This window comes from Chlorocebus sabaeus, chromosome 25 (genome assembly GCF_047675955.1).
Source record: "Chlorocebus sabaeus isolate Y175 chromosome 25, mChlSab1.0.hap1, whole genome shotgun sequence".
NCBI classification, from domain to species: domain Eukaryota; kingdom Metazoa; phylum Chordata; class Mammalia; order Primates; family Cercopithecidae; genus Chlorocebus; species Chlorocebus sabaeus.
The window spans coordinates 64,119,933-64,136,935 of NC_132928.1; the positions used below are offsets into that span (position 1 = coordinate 64,119,933).

The following is a 17,003-nucleotide window of genomic DNA, read 5'->3' on the forward strand; positions in this document are numbered from 1 at the left end:
AGTGCCAGCTTTAACTATCTCAGTTAATCCCTGCTTCACAGATAAGGGAATTGGGGCTTACCAGGCTCAGTCATATGGCCAATGCCATTTAGCAAGGAAGGGGTAGAGTTATATGTGAAAAGGGTTTCTTTGACTCTAAGGCACACGTTTTTTTTGCTCTTCTTTTCCCTATTTTCTCCTCTCTGTTCTCTCTCCCTTCTGTTTCCTCTTTTTCTCACTGTTTTGTTGTCTCTTTCCCTTATTCCTTTTCTTCTTTCTACCCTTTTTGCCTCTCTCTCAACCACACAGTACCATTCTTGTCTTGAAGCTTTGTGGCGTATCTCCACTAAGCTTGGGAGTATAAGTTGTATTTTTGCAGTCATACACTTCTCTGACCTATCCTGAAAGACTGATATGGCTTGCATGACAAACGAGATGTTCAGCATCGCGGTTCCAGTCCATTCTGCAGCCTCTGGGGCTTGTTATCTCCTCAGAGAGTAGGAGGCACTCTTGCAAGTGGACTGTGGGGAGGAAGGGAGAGAAACAGAAATAGGAGCTGCTAGTGGAGTAGCTGTCATGGAGTTTCAGGCTAGTCATCTGCTTAAAGGGTAATTTTCCTGACTCTTGGGATGTAAAAAATGTGTTCTAATATTGAATTCTGTTTATTGCTGCTGTGAATAAGATGGAAACTACAGCCTTCTAGATGATGGAAACTAACCCAACAGAGACTTTTCTCCTGATGAAGAGCATAGAATTGGATGGGGCAGCAGTCTGCTTTCCATCCTAATGTATAGACATGGAGGGTTCTGAGAGTTTCCCTGAACCTTGATGAAAACCCTAAGCTTTGGAGAGACTGAGATAGTTCCAGCCTACACCTTTGCCTATGTACCCTCCCCCACCTCCAAAATCAGCCACTGATTCTGAAATGTCATCTAGGTGACATCCCTCCACCCCTTCACTTACTAAATACCCACAGCTGGCTCCCTGAAAATCTTCCCTGACAAGTCGGATCAGGTGATGTTGTGTTCAAGCTGGTGCACTAGGGGCAGACCTAATGGGACGTGAATGCCAAGGATGATGCATAGGATCTGACAGAGGGAGTTTTTAAAGTAATGTGCTTGCTACTTAACTATTTCATGCTCACAATTTTTCAGAGGCAGCAGGTAGAGCAAGAATGTGGGGATCTGCAGGGATAGCAAGGAGAGGGTGGCCCATTAAAAGAGAGGATATCATTAGAGTTTATTAAAGCTTAAAATGCGTACTTCTTAGTGTGATCACCATAATGCATTGGAAAGAATATGCACTAAAGAACCCCTCATTCTGCATAGGCATAAGCAAACAGCTTTGCTTTCCTTGTTTCATCTGTCAACATTACAATATCCCCAATTCAGGATCCCCTTTCACAGATGAGTAAATTGAGGCTTAGGTGGGTAACAAACTTTCCCACTGTTGTCCTGGGCATTATGGTAACCTCTGCATGTCCTGCTGCATGTCAGCTGTGCAAGAAGAAAGACAGAGGAGCCGGGAGCGAGCCGAGAGTGAGGCAGAATGTGCCAGTAGTGGTCATGAAGACATGCCTGTGGAGAGGATTCTAGAAGCTGAACTTGCTGTTGAACCAAAGACAGAATCCTATGGTGACATGAACATGGAGAACTCGGTATGTGCTCTTAGACACACATGTGTGCTCCATTTCTTGGGTAGGACTGGAAATGGGAGAAAGGGGTGTATTTGAGTCCTGGGACCTGTCCCTTACAGTACTTTGTTCCTCTTTCAGACAAATGACCCTGTTACCAACATATGTCATGCTGCTGACAAGCAGCTTTTCACCCTCGTTGAATGGGCCAAGCGTATTCCCCACTTCTCTGACCTCACCTTGGAGGACCAGGTCATTTTGCTTCGGGCAGGTAAAGCATATTGGCTGCCTTTTTCCCTGGGACAGTTTTGAAATTGCTCCCGGGATCCTAAAAAAAGTAACCTGATGGAGCTGCAACATGTCCAAGCCATGTACCATGCTGATGATGAAATAACCCTATGCAGGGCTGTTCATTCCCAAATGAAGCATTGTTAATGAGGGAGTGGAACTCTCTTTCCATGCAAATTTTACCATGGCTTTATAATTTGCATACATTTTTAAAAGACTATTAAATCATTTTTATTGAGGATAATTTGAAGCAGTGCCTCATTATTGTAATGCAATTGGCAAATAGAGATATTCCCATTTCATAGGTGAGATAAAGAAGCTAAAGATGTCTGCTCAAGCTTATACTAGATGGGTTCCACGATCTTCCTATTTTAAGACTCAATGTGCTGTGTTTTCTCTTGCCTCCTATTTCTGGGACACTTGCAGGCCATTGACATATGCCATATCTCCTATTTGTCACTGATCCAGCAGGGAAATTTCATGAAGATTGGCTGAGCATTGGGAACTAGTCCACTCATTCATCCCTGTTAGATAATGAACACTCACTGAGTGTCAGCTGAAAGCTACAGACTGTGTTGGGAGTTACTAGACAATGCCAAAGAAACAAAACTAGGTTGTCAGGTCCTGGGGGCAGAAACTGCAAGGTATATTAGCTTTATCCACCACGGAAGCTAACATAGTGACCATTATCTGCTAAATGTTCAATCTACATTTGTTGACTGATTAAAAAAAAAAAGAATCATTGTCCTCAAGCTGTCATTCTGAGTTGCATCTGAGAGAGAGTGGGGGATGTGCAGAGCCATGTCAGGAGACCCCAGTCTTATCCTTTGTTTCTTCACTAATTAGCTGTGTCATCTTGAACTAATTCTTAACCTCTCTAGATTGTCAATTCTGCTTGTGTTATGTGGAATAATAGTACATGCCTTGGGTGATTATAAAGAAAGAAAGAATGTGGTCTGTTTTACCTCAAGACCTCCTCTTTATCCTTGCAGGGTGGAATGAATTGCTGATTGCTTCTTTCTCCCATCGCTCAGTTTCCGTGCAGGATGGCATCCTTCTGGCCACGGGTTTACATGTCCACCGGAGCAGTGCCCATAGTGCTGGGGTCGGCTCCATCTTTGACAGGTATCTCTCTTCTGTTTCCAGTATTTGTGTGTATTATGTGTGTGTCTGTATACACATGTGTGTATACATGAATTCTCATGTGGGTATGAACCTCTGGGTAGTGCCGGGATGAAGGATGGGCAGCCCAGTTAGCTGCACATGACCATGCAGAGACCACTAGGCACATGAAACTATAAACCTGGGGAATGAGGGAGAGAATAAAAGAAAGGTTGAGATCACAATAAGATGGAGCCAGTCAGAGGCCAGGCAGATAGGAGAATCTGTTCTCCCAATGGGTTTCCCAGGGAGAGATCAGATCTTGACATCAGCTAGTAAGTTGTGGGTGGAGAGGGTGAACTGTTTATCCTAGGGGCCAAGGATGGGAAAGGGATCAGGATCTGTCCTTAAGAAGCCAGGCAAGATGGACTGTTTATGCTGGGCTCTGGATGATCTCAGAAGGAGGCCTGCAGCAGGAGCAAATCCATCTTGGTCAGGCAGGTACACCCTGACAGAAGTTCTGTGCCTTAAATGATACTAAAGGAAAATTAAGCCATCTGACAAGGAGTTGAATAAAATGAGTAGTTAATGACTTGAGAGTGAGAGGATGGAGAACTGGTAAAGAGGAGAATGAAGTTGAAATTAATCTCTCTGTCCAATGCCAGGGCCCCGTGGCCCCTTTCCACCTCCATCGTAAACGGTCTTCTTTGGTCATGTGCACATCCACTGAGCTGTCTCTACTACCTCCCTGCCCTTTCACACCTGTTTCATGTAGAGCCCAACATGGTGTGTGGAATGACTCATCCCTCTTCGTGGTGCCCGGACCTTTTTACCAGTTCACTGAATGCTGCCCTCTGCTGTGCTTTTCTAGACCTGCAATCCCCTTACCTTGCTTTGCCTGTTGTGTTTTTAATTTCCAAGACTTCCATGATGCCTTTCTGTTTCCCTGCATTCATTGCTTCCTCTTTGGAGCCCACCTGGACTTTGCTCATGGCAGTTATATTCCTAGGCGTCGTGCTGCTGCTTGTTTTTATGTCTGTTTCTTTAATTAAACTGTAATCTCCTTGCAATGAGGGGTTGCATCTTTTACATTTCTGTGCCCCTAGTAACTGGTACATCGTCTGGAAACAGGGTGGGCATATAAACATTTTGGTTGAATTCATTTTATTGACTCTTCGCCTGTTACTCATGGTTTTCTCATTACCCTCTTGTTTCCTGTTAACAGAGTTCTAACTGAGCTGGTTTCCAAAATGAAAGACATGCAGATGGACAAGTCGGAGCTGGGGTGCCTGCGAGCCATTGTGCTCTTTAACCCAGGTAACCACCCTTGGACCCCAGGGGATGTGTGTGTTCAGCCCTCTCCACTGTCAGCCTCCAGTGCTCCCATGTTGTTGGTCCTCCAGCTCAGCTGAGACAGAGACCGCGGAGCCAGGAATCCAGGAGAGCTCAGTGTCAGCTAGAGCCATCTTGAAAAATGTTTTGAATGGGTGTGGCAGGCACATGCCTGGGGCAAGTGGGAAAGATGAAAGATGATGGTGGCCCAGGGTGGCAGTGAAGGGGGTGGTAAAAAGCGGTCAGATTCTAGATATATTTCTAGGTAAAGCCACTGTGATTTGCCGATGGATGATTGAATGTAGAATGAGAAAGAAAGAAAAGAGTTAAATATGACTCTGGTTTTTTTTTTTTTTTTTTTTTTTTTTTTTTTTTTAAGTTTTGTTTTCCTGAACAATGGGAAAAATAAAGTTCTCTTCATTGAGATGGGGAAAACTCCATGAGGAGCAAGTTCTGAGAGTGGGTGGGTAGGAATCAAGATCTTGTCTTTGGACATTAAAATAGGAGATGGGTAGTAGATATCCAAGAGTGGCTTCCCAGGAAGCAACTGCTCATATGAGCCTGGACTTCATGGGAGAAGCCATGTGCATCCGAGAGCTGTCAGCCTCTGCCTAAGGCCCTGACACTGGGATGAGATCATCTGGGAAGATAGAGCAGAGAAGACGGCTGGGGACTGAGCCCTGGGGCATGCCAACATTTAGAGGTCAGGGAGAAAAGGAAGAGCCAGCAAAAGAACCCGAGAAGGAGCAGGCAGTGAGATAAGGAGAGAATCAGAAGGGTGGTGTCCTGGAGGCTCGAGGGAAAATAGTCTTTCAAGAGGGAGGCAATCAGCTCCAGCAAACGCTGCTGTGGTCAAGAAAGAGGAACCTTCAGAATTATGTAATCATTCATACAGAGGCTTTATCTCCAGAATTAGGCAGTTAGTTCATCAATACAGGACGTGTGCCAATTCAGCTTTTGTGCCCCATCTTATCACTCAGTCCATGCTTAGCACATAGTAGGCACTCGGTAAATGTGTGCAGGTAATATTTCGAGAATGGTCTCGATAAAATAAAGCTCTCCTCCTTAGAGTCAGTGGTGGGTACATTTGCCTATTCATGGAGTTTAAAATCTTTGCCCTAAGAGTTTTTTGGGTAAATTGGACACGGAAAGAAGAGCAAGGGGGCACGAATGACTAGCTTTGTTTATTTCACACTTGTCCCTATCCAGGGTGTCTCTAGCAACTCTAGGGAGGGTGGCCAGAGGGAATGGGGACAGCCCCTGCTGGAGGGTGTGTAATCAAAGGCTAACTCAGTCATCTCTTTTAGATGCCAAGGGCCTGTCCAACCCCTCTGAGGTGGAGACTCTGCGAGAGAAGGTTTATGCCACCCTCGAGGCCTACACCAAGCAGAAGTATCCGGAACAGCCAGGCAGGTGAGAGAGTGCTGGCAGAATGGCAGTAACAGCAGCAACTACTCCCATTCTTCAACTATTGAGCCCCTAAAGTGCAGCAGGCACTGTTTAGGTGTTTTCAAATGTTATTTAATCTTCATAACAAGCTGAAAGCCACAAAAATGTTAATTCCATGGTGCTAGCGGCTTTATCTGTCTTATTCACCATTCACTCCTCTAACCTCCACATGTAAAGCAGTGCCCGACACATAGCACACATCTTTAAATGGAGGATGAATAGCAAACAAATGAATAAATGTGGGAATTATTATCTCCGATTTCTATCAAAAAACAGAACCTCAGAAATGTTAAGTAACTTGCTGAAGACCATAATGCTGGCACATGGGGGAGGTGAGATATGAACCCAGTTCGTGTGATTTCACAGAACCTGTGTTTGAGGTGTGACTGCATTGCTTTCTGGTCTGCCCCCATAGAAACCCCCATGTAGGAAGAAGTACAGGCTTTGGTAGCCAGAAGGCACGGCTGCTGGTACCCAGGGTGCCATGTGTGTGGCATCTGGGAAGGTGCTGGGTCTGGGTCTTGGCTCCTCATTTGGAAAGGTGGATGTCGGTCTAGCAGATCTCTGAGGCCATCTAGCAGTATAGGTATTTCTGAGTTATTAAAAGATATTCTCAAAAGTTTTTTCCAAAGTACAGCTAAGCCAGAGAGTTTTCCCTCTCTGCTAATGCCAGTTAAAATGAGAAAACATGATCCTCAAATCTCATAGAAATTGGAAATGAAACTGAAAAGACTGTCTTAAAGACATTAATTTTGTTTGAGGGATTAATTTTACATGCTCCCAATGCTCATTAATTATTTCTATTCCTCTGTGAAGTCTAATATCTACTTAGCTGTTTATCCTGGATCATAAGCTGACATCTAGCAATTGTCCAGAAAAGACTGAGCTGTGTTTTTTGTTGGAGGCTGTGGATGAGTTCGAGTAGGTGGGTTTTGGCCCTTTGGTGCAATGAATAGGCAGGGCCTAGTTTATTAGTGAGATTAAGCTGAATAGACCCACCAGATGCCACCAGTTTAACACAAGTGTCTATTGCTTGCTCACAAATCTGGGTGGGCAGTCAGTTCAGAGAGCTGGTTGTCTTGCATGCCATCACTCAGGGACCAAGGTTCCTTTTTTCCTGTGTCTCCACCATGACCCAGAGCCATACTGTGTTTTGCATCCAGATGATAGAAGCGGGAAGAGGTGGAGGAGCAGAGAGGCGAGGCCATTATGGGCCAGACCTGGGTCTTAGAGCGCCCTCAACTTTTCCTTCATTTTCATTGGCTAATTCCAAGTCACGCGGCCCAGCTGGCCACAAAGGAGGCTGGAGAATGTAACCTGTTGTATGCCAAGGAAGAGAAGAAAAGATTGGATTTTGGTGAATCTAGCAGTTCACTATAGATGAGATTGAGAGAGCCCTGATCAAGGGGTCAGGACCTGACTGCCAGCATTAGCTTGGCCTCTGTCAGGTGTGAGCCCTGAGCAAGTCATCTTAACTGAAGCCCTGAGCTGGATGCTTTCTATCAAATCTTCCGTTTTTTGAGCACATATTTTGTGCAGGGCATTAGAAATAATGAGTGTTATACATATCATTTTCCTGAAATTGGCTCTATGACTTGCTGTTTTTCTTTAAAAACCAACAAAAATCTCCAACTCACTTTTTTTCCTAATTATAAAAGCAATGCATACTTTGGTTAAAAAAAAAAAACCATTAGAAAAATATTTTTTAAAAATATGCAGTGGCTCATGCCTGTAATCCCAGCACTTTGGTAGGCCGAGGCTGGTGGATCACCTGAGGTCGGTTGTTCGAGACCAGCCTGACCAACATGTAGCAATCCTGTCTCTACTAATAATACAAAAATTAGCCGAGTGTGGTGGCATGCGCCTATAATCCCAGCTACTCGGGAGGTTGAGGCAGGAGAATCACTTGAACCGGTGAGGCGGAAGTTGTGGTGAGCCGAGATCGTGCCATTGCACTCCAGCCTGGACGACAAGAGCAAAACTCCATCAAAAAAAAAAAAAAAAAAGAAAGAAAAGAAAAAGCAGATAATAAGAACTTATTGCAAATATTTTGGTATATTTCTTTCCAGTATCCTCATGTGTCTATTATGTCTTCTGTGTATCTTCATGTATCTATTATGTATTATGCATATCCTGTATGCATTTCTAGATATGAAATTATACAGTTTTGTGTGTTATTTTCTTCCCTTAGCCATTCTAGAAATTGTATTCAATTATTGACAACTACAAATTATCATTTTCAATGGTTTTGTAATATTTTACAGTGTGAACATATCCTAATGTATTTAGCCATTGCCCTGTGATTGACATTTGGGTTGTTTCTAATTCATATCACTTTGAAAATTTTGGAACTTGACTCTTCTGCCGGAAGACGGCTGGTAGGGGGCTAGGCTGCCTCCACGCACTGGGGAGAGAGGCCAACATTTGTTGCCAGGACTAGGGCAGAGCCTGGAACTGCAGACAGGTAGCAGAGGATGGGTCCACTGCATAGTCTCCTGGGTTTGTCCAGCACAGCTTGGACTGAGGGTGACTGCCCCGATCAAGTGTTCATAGTTGGCTCAGCAGGTATATCAGGGGTGTCGCTGGCCAGGCATGTGGGTGTGCTGAGGGCTGGTCACCTCTGGTCGACAGAACCTGGTTGAAGGGGATCCTGGCACAGCCAGGTAGAGGCGAATTTCTCAGTGGGAGACTGCTGCCACTCTGTGGAGATACCTCAGAAGTGCATGTCACAGGGGCCACGTTCTGCTTTCGCTCTGATCAGAAAGCAGAGCTCAAAAGACAGGTCACAGAACTCACACACACACTCTCTTGTACGCACAGCAGGCACCTTCAAAGGCATAAATCCCCCTTGCTGCTAACCAGTGGGCAAGGAATGCTGGGACATTCGTCTATTAGATTTGATCTCAGTTCCTAAATCCAGGTCACACAACAAAGAGGGTGGTACAATGGCATACTTAGAATTTTGGATGCTGTAAAGTCTTGGTCTTTTTAGAGTTAAAAAAAAATTTTAGAGTTAATCCCAGTCTAACTTTGCACTTACGGAGAAGCTGTTTCCTTTGCCTACTTCCGTAAAGCTTAATGGCAGAGGCACAGCCAGGAGTTCAGACTCCTTATTGTCTAACTACCTCTTTCCTGAATGGTGATGCCACTCAAATGCTTTCAGGGGCTTTACCACTGGAGGCTTTTGAAGTAATGTGTGGCATTGGCATAGATCTTTAATTTTTCCATGTAGGGAAGCAATTTCTACTTTTTTAGATGGTGCCACTTTATTTTCCTTGTATTGCTACATTTCTTTAAAATGTCATATGGCATGAGTATAGAAATATACACATTTTCAAGGAACATTGAAATTCTCATTTTTAACTTTTTCATGAAATAATACTGTGACACTCAGTAAAGATTCATCTGGAACCAGAAATCTCTGACTTAGGGCCATAGTGACTAATGTGATTTTGGTCCTTGAGCTTTTTATTGGAAGTTGTGAGTAGAGTGACTTCATATCTAGTAGCATTAATAACATTAAAAATGAGCTGGCATTGCATTGTGCACAGAGGGCACAATGTCACAGAGTGAAAAATGTCACAGAAAGAGGTGCCCGAAAGGACATGCAGATGGGAGATGAATTCCTTCACACACTGTTCTTTCTCCCTTTTGTGAACCTCACAACAAATGTCTTCAGCTATTGAAAAATGTGTATGAGGGTGTGTATGAGTGAGTGAGGGTGTGTGTGTGTGCATGTGTGCATGTTGTAAGAGCATGTTAGAGTGTGAGTGTGGAGTGTGTTTGCATGTGTGTATGTGTGAGTGCATGCATGCACATGTGTGTGTATGAGTGTGCATGTGTACGTATGTGAGACCACAGGCATGAGATATGTGAGATTAAGTGTGTGCACATGTGTAAGTATGTGTATTGTGTGTAATGTGCATGAATATAGTGCGAGAGCATATGAGTGTGTGGATGTGTATGCAAACACATGAAGTATGTGTGAAGGTGTGTATACATGACAGTGTGTGAAGCTGCGTGTGCATGAGTGTGTGTGAAGCTGCGTGTGCATGAGAGTGTGTGAAGGTGCGTGTGCATGAGTGTGTGTGCATGTGTGTGTGCATGTGTGTGTGAAGGTGAGTGTGCATGTGTGTGAAGGTGTATATACATGACAGTGTGTGAAGGTGCATGTGCATGACAGTGTGTGAAGCTGTGTGTGCATGACAGTGTGTGAAGGTGTGTGTGCATGAGTGTGTGTGAAGGTGCGTGTGCATGACTGTGAAGGTGCGTGTGCATGAGTGTGTGTGAAGGTGTGTGTGCATGAATGTGTGTGAAGGTGCGTGTGCATGAGTGTGTGTGAAGGTGCGTGTGCATGACAGTGTGTGAAGGTGCGTGTGCATGAGTGTGTGTGAAGGTGTGTGTGCATGACAGTGTGTGAAAGTGTGTGTGCATGAGTGTGTGTGAAGGTGAGTGTGCATGAGTGTGTGTGAAGGTGCGTGTGCATGACAGTGTGTGAAGGTGAGTGTGCATGAGTGTGTGTGAAGGTGTATATACATGACAGTATGTGAAGGTGCGTGTGCATGACAGTGTGTGAAGGTGTGTGTGCATGAGTGTGTGTGAAGGTGCGTGTGCATGAGAGTGTGTGAAGGTGAGTGTGCATGAGTGTGTGTGAAGGTGTATATACATGAGAGTGTGTGAAGGTGCGTGTGCATGAGTGTGTGAAGGTGTGTGTGAAGGTGCGTGTGCATGACAGTGTGTGAAGGTGCGTGTGCATGAGTGTGTGTGAAGGTGCGTGTGCATGAGTGTGTGTGAAGGTGTGTGTGCATGACAGTGTGTGAAGGTGTATATACATGAGAGTGTGTGAAGGTGCATGTGCATGAGTGTGTGTGAAGGTGCGTGTGCATGAGTGTGTGTGAAGGTGCGTGTGCATGACAGTGTGTGAAGGTGTATATACATGAGAGTGTGTGAAGGTGCGTGTGCATGAGTGTGTGTGAAGGTGCGTTGCATGAGTGTGTGTGAAGGTGTATATACATGAGAGTGTGTGAAGGTGCGTGTGCGTGAGAGTGTGTGAAGGTGCATGTGCATGAGTGTGTGTGAAGGTGCGTATACATGAGAGTGTGTGAAGGTGCGTATGCATGTGTGTGAAGCTGCGTGTGCATGAGTGTGAAGCTGCGTGTGCATGAGTGTGTGTGAAGGTGTGTGTGCATGAAAGTGTGTGAAGGTGTGTGTGCATGAATGTGTGTGAAGGTGTGTGTGCATGCACATGTTGTGAGGTCATGTGAAAGTGTACATGAGTGGGCATGTGTATGTGTGAGGGTGTGTGTGAGTGCATGTGTGTGAGGGAATGTGAGAGTGTAAGAGAGTGTGAGTGTGCATGTGTGTGAGTGGTGAGGATGTGTGTGTGGGCACATGGGTGTGAAGCATGTGCGAGTGTGTATGATAATGTGTGGGTCAGTGTGTATGCATGTGTGCATGTACCCTCTCCCCAAACAGACCATAGACTCCTCGGGGGCAGAGACTATGATTTTCTATCTCCTCTTTTCCTAATTTAAGGGTAAGCACAGACTAAGAAGTTGACCATAAAAATTGGTAACAATTGGCCGGGCACAGTGGCTCACGCCTGTAATCCCAGCACTTTGGCAGGCTGAGGTGCGTGGATCACCTGAGGTCAGGAATTCGAGACCAGCCTGGCTAACATGGCAAAATCCCGTCTCTACTAAAAATACAAACATTTAGCCAGGTATCGTGGTGGAAGCCTGTATTCGCAGCTACTTGGGAGGCTGAGACAGGAGAATTGCTTGAACCCGGGAGGCAGAGGTTGCAGTGAGCTGAGACTGGGCCGTTGCACTCCAGCCTGGGTAACAAGAATGAAACTCGGTCTCAAAAAAAAAAAAAAAAAAAAAAAAAAAAAAAAAAAAAAAAAAAAAAAAAATTGGTAACAATTGGTTACAAATTGGCAACAAAAATTTGGTGACTGTGGACCCCAAGGCATGTGCCGGTAGTCTCACCTACTTAGGAGGCTGAGGCGAGAGGATTGCTTGAACCTAGGTACTCAGGTCCAGCCTGAGCAACATGGTGAGACCCCATTCTTAAAAATATTTTTTGTGGGGGCTGGAAACTAAAACAAATTGATGGCATGATGGCTAGAGTAAGGTTCTCAAACATGTTCATCTAATGGTGACAGCTGCCATGGACTGAGCACATTCAGTGCCTCACGCTCGGCTCTAGGTGCCTCAGCAGATCTGTGCAGGTACCTGAGGGACACAGAGACGGTGAGGAGCCAGTATGGCTGGCAACGTGAGTGGACACAGTCATCTAGTTCTTCCTCTGCCCCACCGTGAGTGAGGGGAGCCGAGGGCAGTCCTGGGACATAGCTACAGAATTCAAGATTCTTGAAGGGTCATGTGCTACAACTTCTGCCTTTAAGGCTGACGAGCCCTCTAGCCTGTTTCTGAAGCTCTCTAGGCTTAGAGATTCTGTGATTCCCTTGTCTCCCCTTCCAGCTCTTTTATCACAGATTGGTAGAGAAGACCAAGTGGACAGCCTCCCGCCAGCAGGTGCAGGTGTGCAGTGCATGCCCATCCCCGTTCCTGATGCTTCTTGGCTTCCCTGCAGGTTTGCCAAGCTGCTGCTGCGCCTCCCAGCTCTGCGCTCCATTGGCTTGAAATGTCTGGAACACCTCTTCTTCTTCAAGCTCATCGGGGACACCCCCATTGACACCTTCCTCATGGAGATGTTGGAGACCCCGCTGCAGATCACCTGAGCCCTACCAGCCACAGCCTCCCCACCCAGGATGATCCCCTGGCAGGTGTGTGTGGACCCCCACCCTGCACTTTCCTCCACCTCCCACCCTGACCCCCTTCCTGTCCCAAAATGTGATGCTTATAATAAAGAAAACCTTTCTACACATGAGACTTTCATAGGTGGACTTTTGTATAGATGTTAAAGGTAATACGCTTTGCTGTCTACAGGGCTGTGGGACTTACTGGAAGTTCTTGGGAAAACTAACCAAGCCTCTGTACATACAATTGGTTTAAATTATTTTTTCATTTGCCCTGGAAAGCAAACAAATGAGTAATAAAATAATATATGTGAAATTGGCACTGCCGGAGCATGGGGTGTGTTATTGTGCTACAGGGAAGTCGACTCAGACATGGAGAAGGGATATCAGAGGCTGGGGTCCTGAGACCATAAATCCCAGAGCATAATGCCTGAATCTAAGCTGGGCTTTGCTGCACAGCAAGCTTTGCCCAGGGGCACATTCTGGGGAGACTGGGAAGAGACGCTGTCTTTCAAAATTAACTTGTTTTTTGTTTGTTTGTTTTTGTTTTTCTCCTAAGAATAATGCGCAGAAAGAGACTTATTCTAAATGGAGGCAATTTAGTATAAGGCCAAAGGAGAGATGTTCTCTGTCCTGGGAGTTGGTGGAAGATCTTAGGTTCTGGGAGTTGGTGGGAGGTGGTAACAAAGGAATAGGTTTTTCTGTTATATTATGAGCTAGCAACAATAGTCAAAAGACTAGAGTACACCAAGTTTGTTTTCCAATATTATCTAACCCTGTGCAGCCTGTTCTTAAAGGGGAAAGAGAGAAAAGCTCTCGCACCTTCTAGTCTAGGATGTCCAGATTTACATAGTTTTTAAATCCCAACCGTTGGCTGGACAATGAGCTCCTTGAAGGTACAGACTGTGTCTGACACCACACACAGCGCATATAGCTCACTGTCTTTAACTCACATTCCTGCCATCTGCAGGAACAGGGCTTAACAGATACACAAATCGATGTATGCTATGAATTACGTGGTACCCCCTAGGGTTGTAAATGTAAATGTGCAGCCTGAACAGCTGCACATGGCAGTCCTGCTTCACCTTTTCCATACCACCAGAACCTGACCCAGGGCCTGGTGTACAAAGCACAAAGTAATCTGTGTTGTTGAATTGGGTTCCACACAACTAGAAAGAATCCCCTAAAGGACAATGTGGATGACATTTGTCTCATTCCCCATCAATAACTTGTCCCCTCAAAACCCCCATGGTTAACTCTCCAGTCCAAATACATCCCTCAGTACAACTGTGAAAAAACTAACATTGCTTTATGACTAAGAAAAATTTAGGGATCTGTCAGCATTGGACATTAAGCAATGGAATGTAAATCTTAATTCTGCTGTTCTTTCCCTCAACTTGTGTATCTGCATTTACTGTGAACTATGATGAAAATAGTTGGCAGTGGGTGTTAAAATTTAATTGTCACCTCCTTGATCTCTTCCCTCTGCCAGCATAATTCACCAGACACATTCAACCGCCTTAAGGTAACAAGGGCCTTCCAGGAAAATTCACTGCCCCCCACCACCGGGGGTCACTTGAGTCCCATTCCTTTTCTTTTGTTTGTTTGTTTGTTTGTTTGTTTGAGACGGACTCTTGCTCTGTCACCCAGGCTAGAGTGCAGGGTGCAATCCTGGCTCACTGCAACCTCTACCTCCCAGGCCTGAGCCATTCTCCTGCTGCAGCCTCCCAAGTAGCTGGGACTACAGGTGTGTGCCACCCTGCCTGGCTAAGTGTTTTGTTTCTAGTAGAGACAGGATTTCGCCATGTCTGGCCAGGCTGGTCTCAAACTCCTGACCTCAAGTCCTCCACCTGTGTTGGCCTCCCAAAGTGCTGAGATTACAGGCATGAGCCACCGCTTTCAGCTCCATTCCAATCTTTGATCCCTTTTCCAGCCAACCCTAGCTTTTGCCTGCAGCAAAACACAGACTGGTCAGGGCCCAGCAGGGTGCTGCACATCCATCAAGTGCAGTGTCTCCCGAACTGCTGCTAGGGAGCCCCACTGAGCCTGAACAGAAGCTCGGCAGGAGCTGGGCTGTCTTCGTTGCATGGGCTGGTCCTATCAGATTCAGGGCCTCAAAAGCCACCTCCTTCCTGAGCTGGTCCTCCTTATACCCTAGCAAGAGCAACTGAGTGGATGTTCAGCCCCACCCGGATTGAGGTTCACCTTCCTGAAGGCCTGGCTCCACAGAAGCCATGATAAGTTTCCAGGGCCCCACATCTCCGAAGAGCAAGCACTTTCCTCATTCCACATGCCTCACCTACAAGTGGAATCAGCTGTGTGAGGGGACAGCACGGTCAAGGCTGACGAATGTTTTTGGTGTTCCACACCCTGTACTATGTAGTCTGACTTAAAACAGAGGGATGAAGCCTTGTTTTTCCCAAGTTCTCATAGAGCCTGAGCTCACAGCTCTGGGGTGAGAACTTGTCACTCTGGGCTTAGGCAGCCAGAGCCTGACTCCTGGCTCTGCCAGCAGTAGTCTCGGATTTAGGGAAAGTTACTTACCTTCTCTGCCTCTTATTTCCTTCTCTTATTTGTAAAGGTGAGATGATAATACCCACCTTATAAGGACAAAAATGTGAAAGATGCATAAAGCCTAGGGTAAGAGCACATACGTAAGACATACTTGGGTTCTGAGTCCTGACTTTGTCATTCATGATGGACTTAAACCTCCCTGAGCCTCAATCACCGAATCTGTAAAAGGGGATTCTTGTGAGGATTACATAAGCTAATGCTCTTAGTGCTGTGACTGGCATGGAAGATGGGCAAAAATGTTAATTTATTTTCTGCTGAAGAGTGAGATTGCAATTAAAACATAATCTTGGAGTTTCAAGGAAGTTGCCAGAACATTCTATCCCACCGCCTGGCTTGGATCATCCAATAGACTGTAAAAGGGATCAAAAATTTCTAGTTTCTAGTTTTGGTTTAACACTTTTATTCTAGGTCACATCTTCAGCAGGCAAATGGAAATGAACCACCCCATTTTCCTAATAAACAGTGCTGATAACAGGAAAGCCGGTGTGAGCTGCAGGCACCAAGCGAGTGCAGGACGCTGGTGACTGTGGAGCTTGCCTATGAGTCAGATTGGAGGAAATGCATGCAGGAAGGGGCCATGGTTACAAACACAGGCTCAGAGTCGGCCCAGCCGGCCTCAATTAAAATCCCATCTGATCACTGAGTAACCCTGGGAAAGTGATTTAATCTTTTAGACCTTAGTTTTCTACTTTGTAAACTGTGAAAAATAATAGTACCTATCCACAGGGAACTGTTGAGAGAAGCAGATGAGATAATCTATGAACCATACACAGGGCTATGTTCAGCACGTGGTGAGCTCTCAATTAATTTTAGTAAACCATTATTATTATTCATCCAAATATCTTCTACGGGATTCCTGCTCTGGAAAGAAAGTTCAGACTTCACAGAAGAGCCCCGCCCTACACCTAACTCCTTCTCCACACCCTACCTAACCTGAGAGCTCTCCACACCTTAGCCCCCATCCCCCATGCTGACAACTCACCTGTGCAGTGTGGGCCCGCCCTTCCTCACATGGTTGGTGTCAAAGTCAAGTGAGATAATTTAATGACAGCACTTTGTACACTATTAAAGACTGTGAAAAAGATGTCATTTGCACAGTATTTCTTGGCCTTGGCCATTTCTTTTCCTATCGTTTAGTGAAATCAACCAAATATTTGTTTATAATTTTATGCTGCTTTCTTGCTCAAAAACGTTCAATGACTTCCTTTAGTCTATTAAGCAGTCTCAGGCCAGGCACGATGGCTTATGCCAGTAATCCCAGCACTTTGGGAGGCAGAGGTGGGTGGATCACCTGAGGTCAGGAGTTTGAGACCAACCTGGCCAACATGGTGAAACCCAATCTCTACCATGGTGGCAGGTGCCTGTAATCCCAGCTACTTGGGAGGCTGAGGCAGGAGAATCAGTTGAATCTGGGAGGCAGAGGTTGCAGTGAGCCGAGATCACGCCATTGCACTACGGCCTGGGTGACAAGAGTAAAACTTGGTCTCAAAAAAAAAAAAGAAAAGCAGTGTCACCAGGAAACAAGCGTGTCCCTCCCCACCCCTAGGGACATTTGGCAATATCTGAAGACACTTTTGATGGTCATGACAAGGGGAGTTCCGCTGGATGGAGGCTGGGGATGCTGCTAAACATCTATAATGCACAGGATGGCCCCACAGCAAAGAATTATCTGGCCCAAAATGTCAAAAGTACTGAGATTGTGAAACTCTGCTATAAAGTGTCACTAATGGAATAAAATACCAAATAGTACTTTCCTGTTGTTTTGGTATTTTGGCTAAAGCCCCAAGGTGAGGCCATGAGGTCCCCTCATGTCTTAAGGACTTATGAAGGTAGATGAGCTGGTTCTGTGACTTATTCCTCTTCTTGAGCTGATATTCATAGAAG

At 45.5% G+C, this 17,003-nt stretch overlaps 1 protein-coding gene across 3 annotated transcripts in view; it reads left to right on the forward strand.

The window, feature by feature from the left end:
- Positions 1 to 12,865, forward strand: part of RXRG (retinoid X receptor gamma) — a 135,921-nt gene extending 123,056 nt beyond the window's left edge. For all 3 annotated transcript variants that reach the window (XM_073011831.1, XM_007989699.3, XM_037986016.2), the window contains 6 exons: positions 1,476 to 1,636; positions 1,754 to 1,883; positions 2,893 to 3,025; positions 4,227 to 4,318; positions 5,641 to 5,746; positions 12,380 to 12,865. In XM_073011831.1, the coding sequence (XP_072867932.1) occupies positions 1,476 to 1,636; positions 1,754 to 1,883; positions 2,893 to 3,025; positions 4,227 to 4,318; positions 5,641 to 5,746; positions 12,380 to 12,527 (770 nt within the window). In that variant the 3' untranslated portion in view covers positions 12,528 to 12,865. The remainder of the gene's footprint in view (positions 1 to 1,475; positions 1,637 to 1,753; positions 1,884 to 2,892; positions 3,026 to 4,226; positions 4,319 to 5,640; positions 5,747 to 12,379) is intronic.
- The last annotated feature ends 4,138 nt before the right edge of the window (positions 12,866 to 17,003 follow it).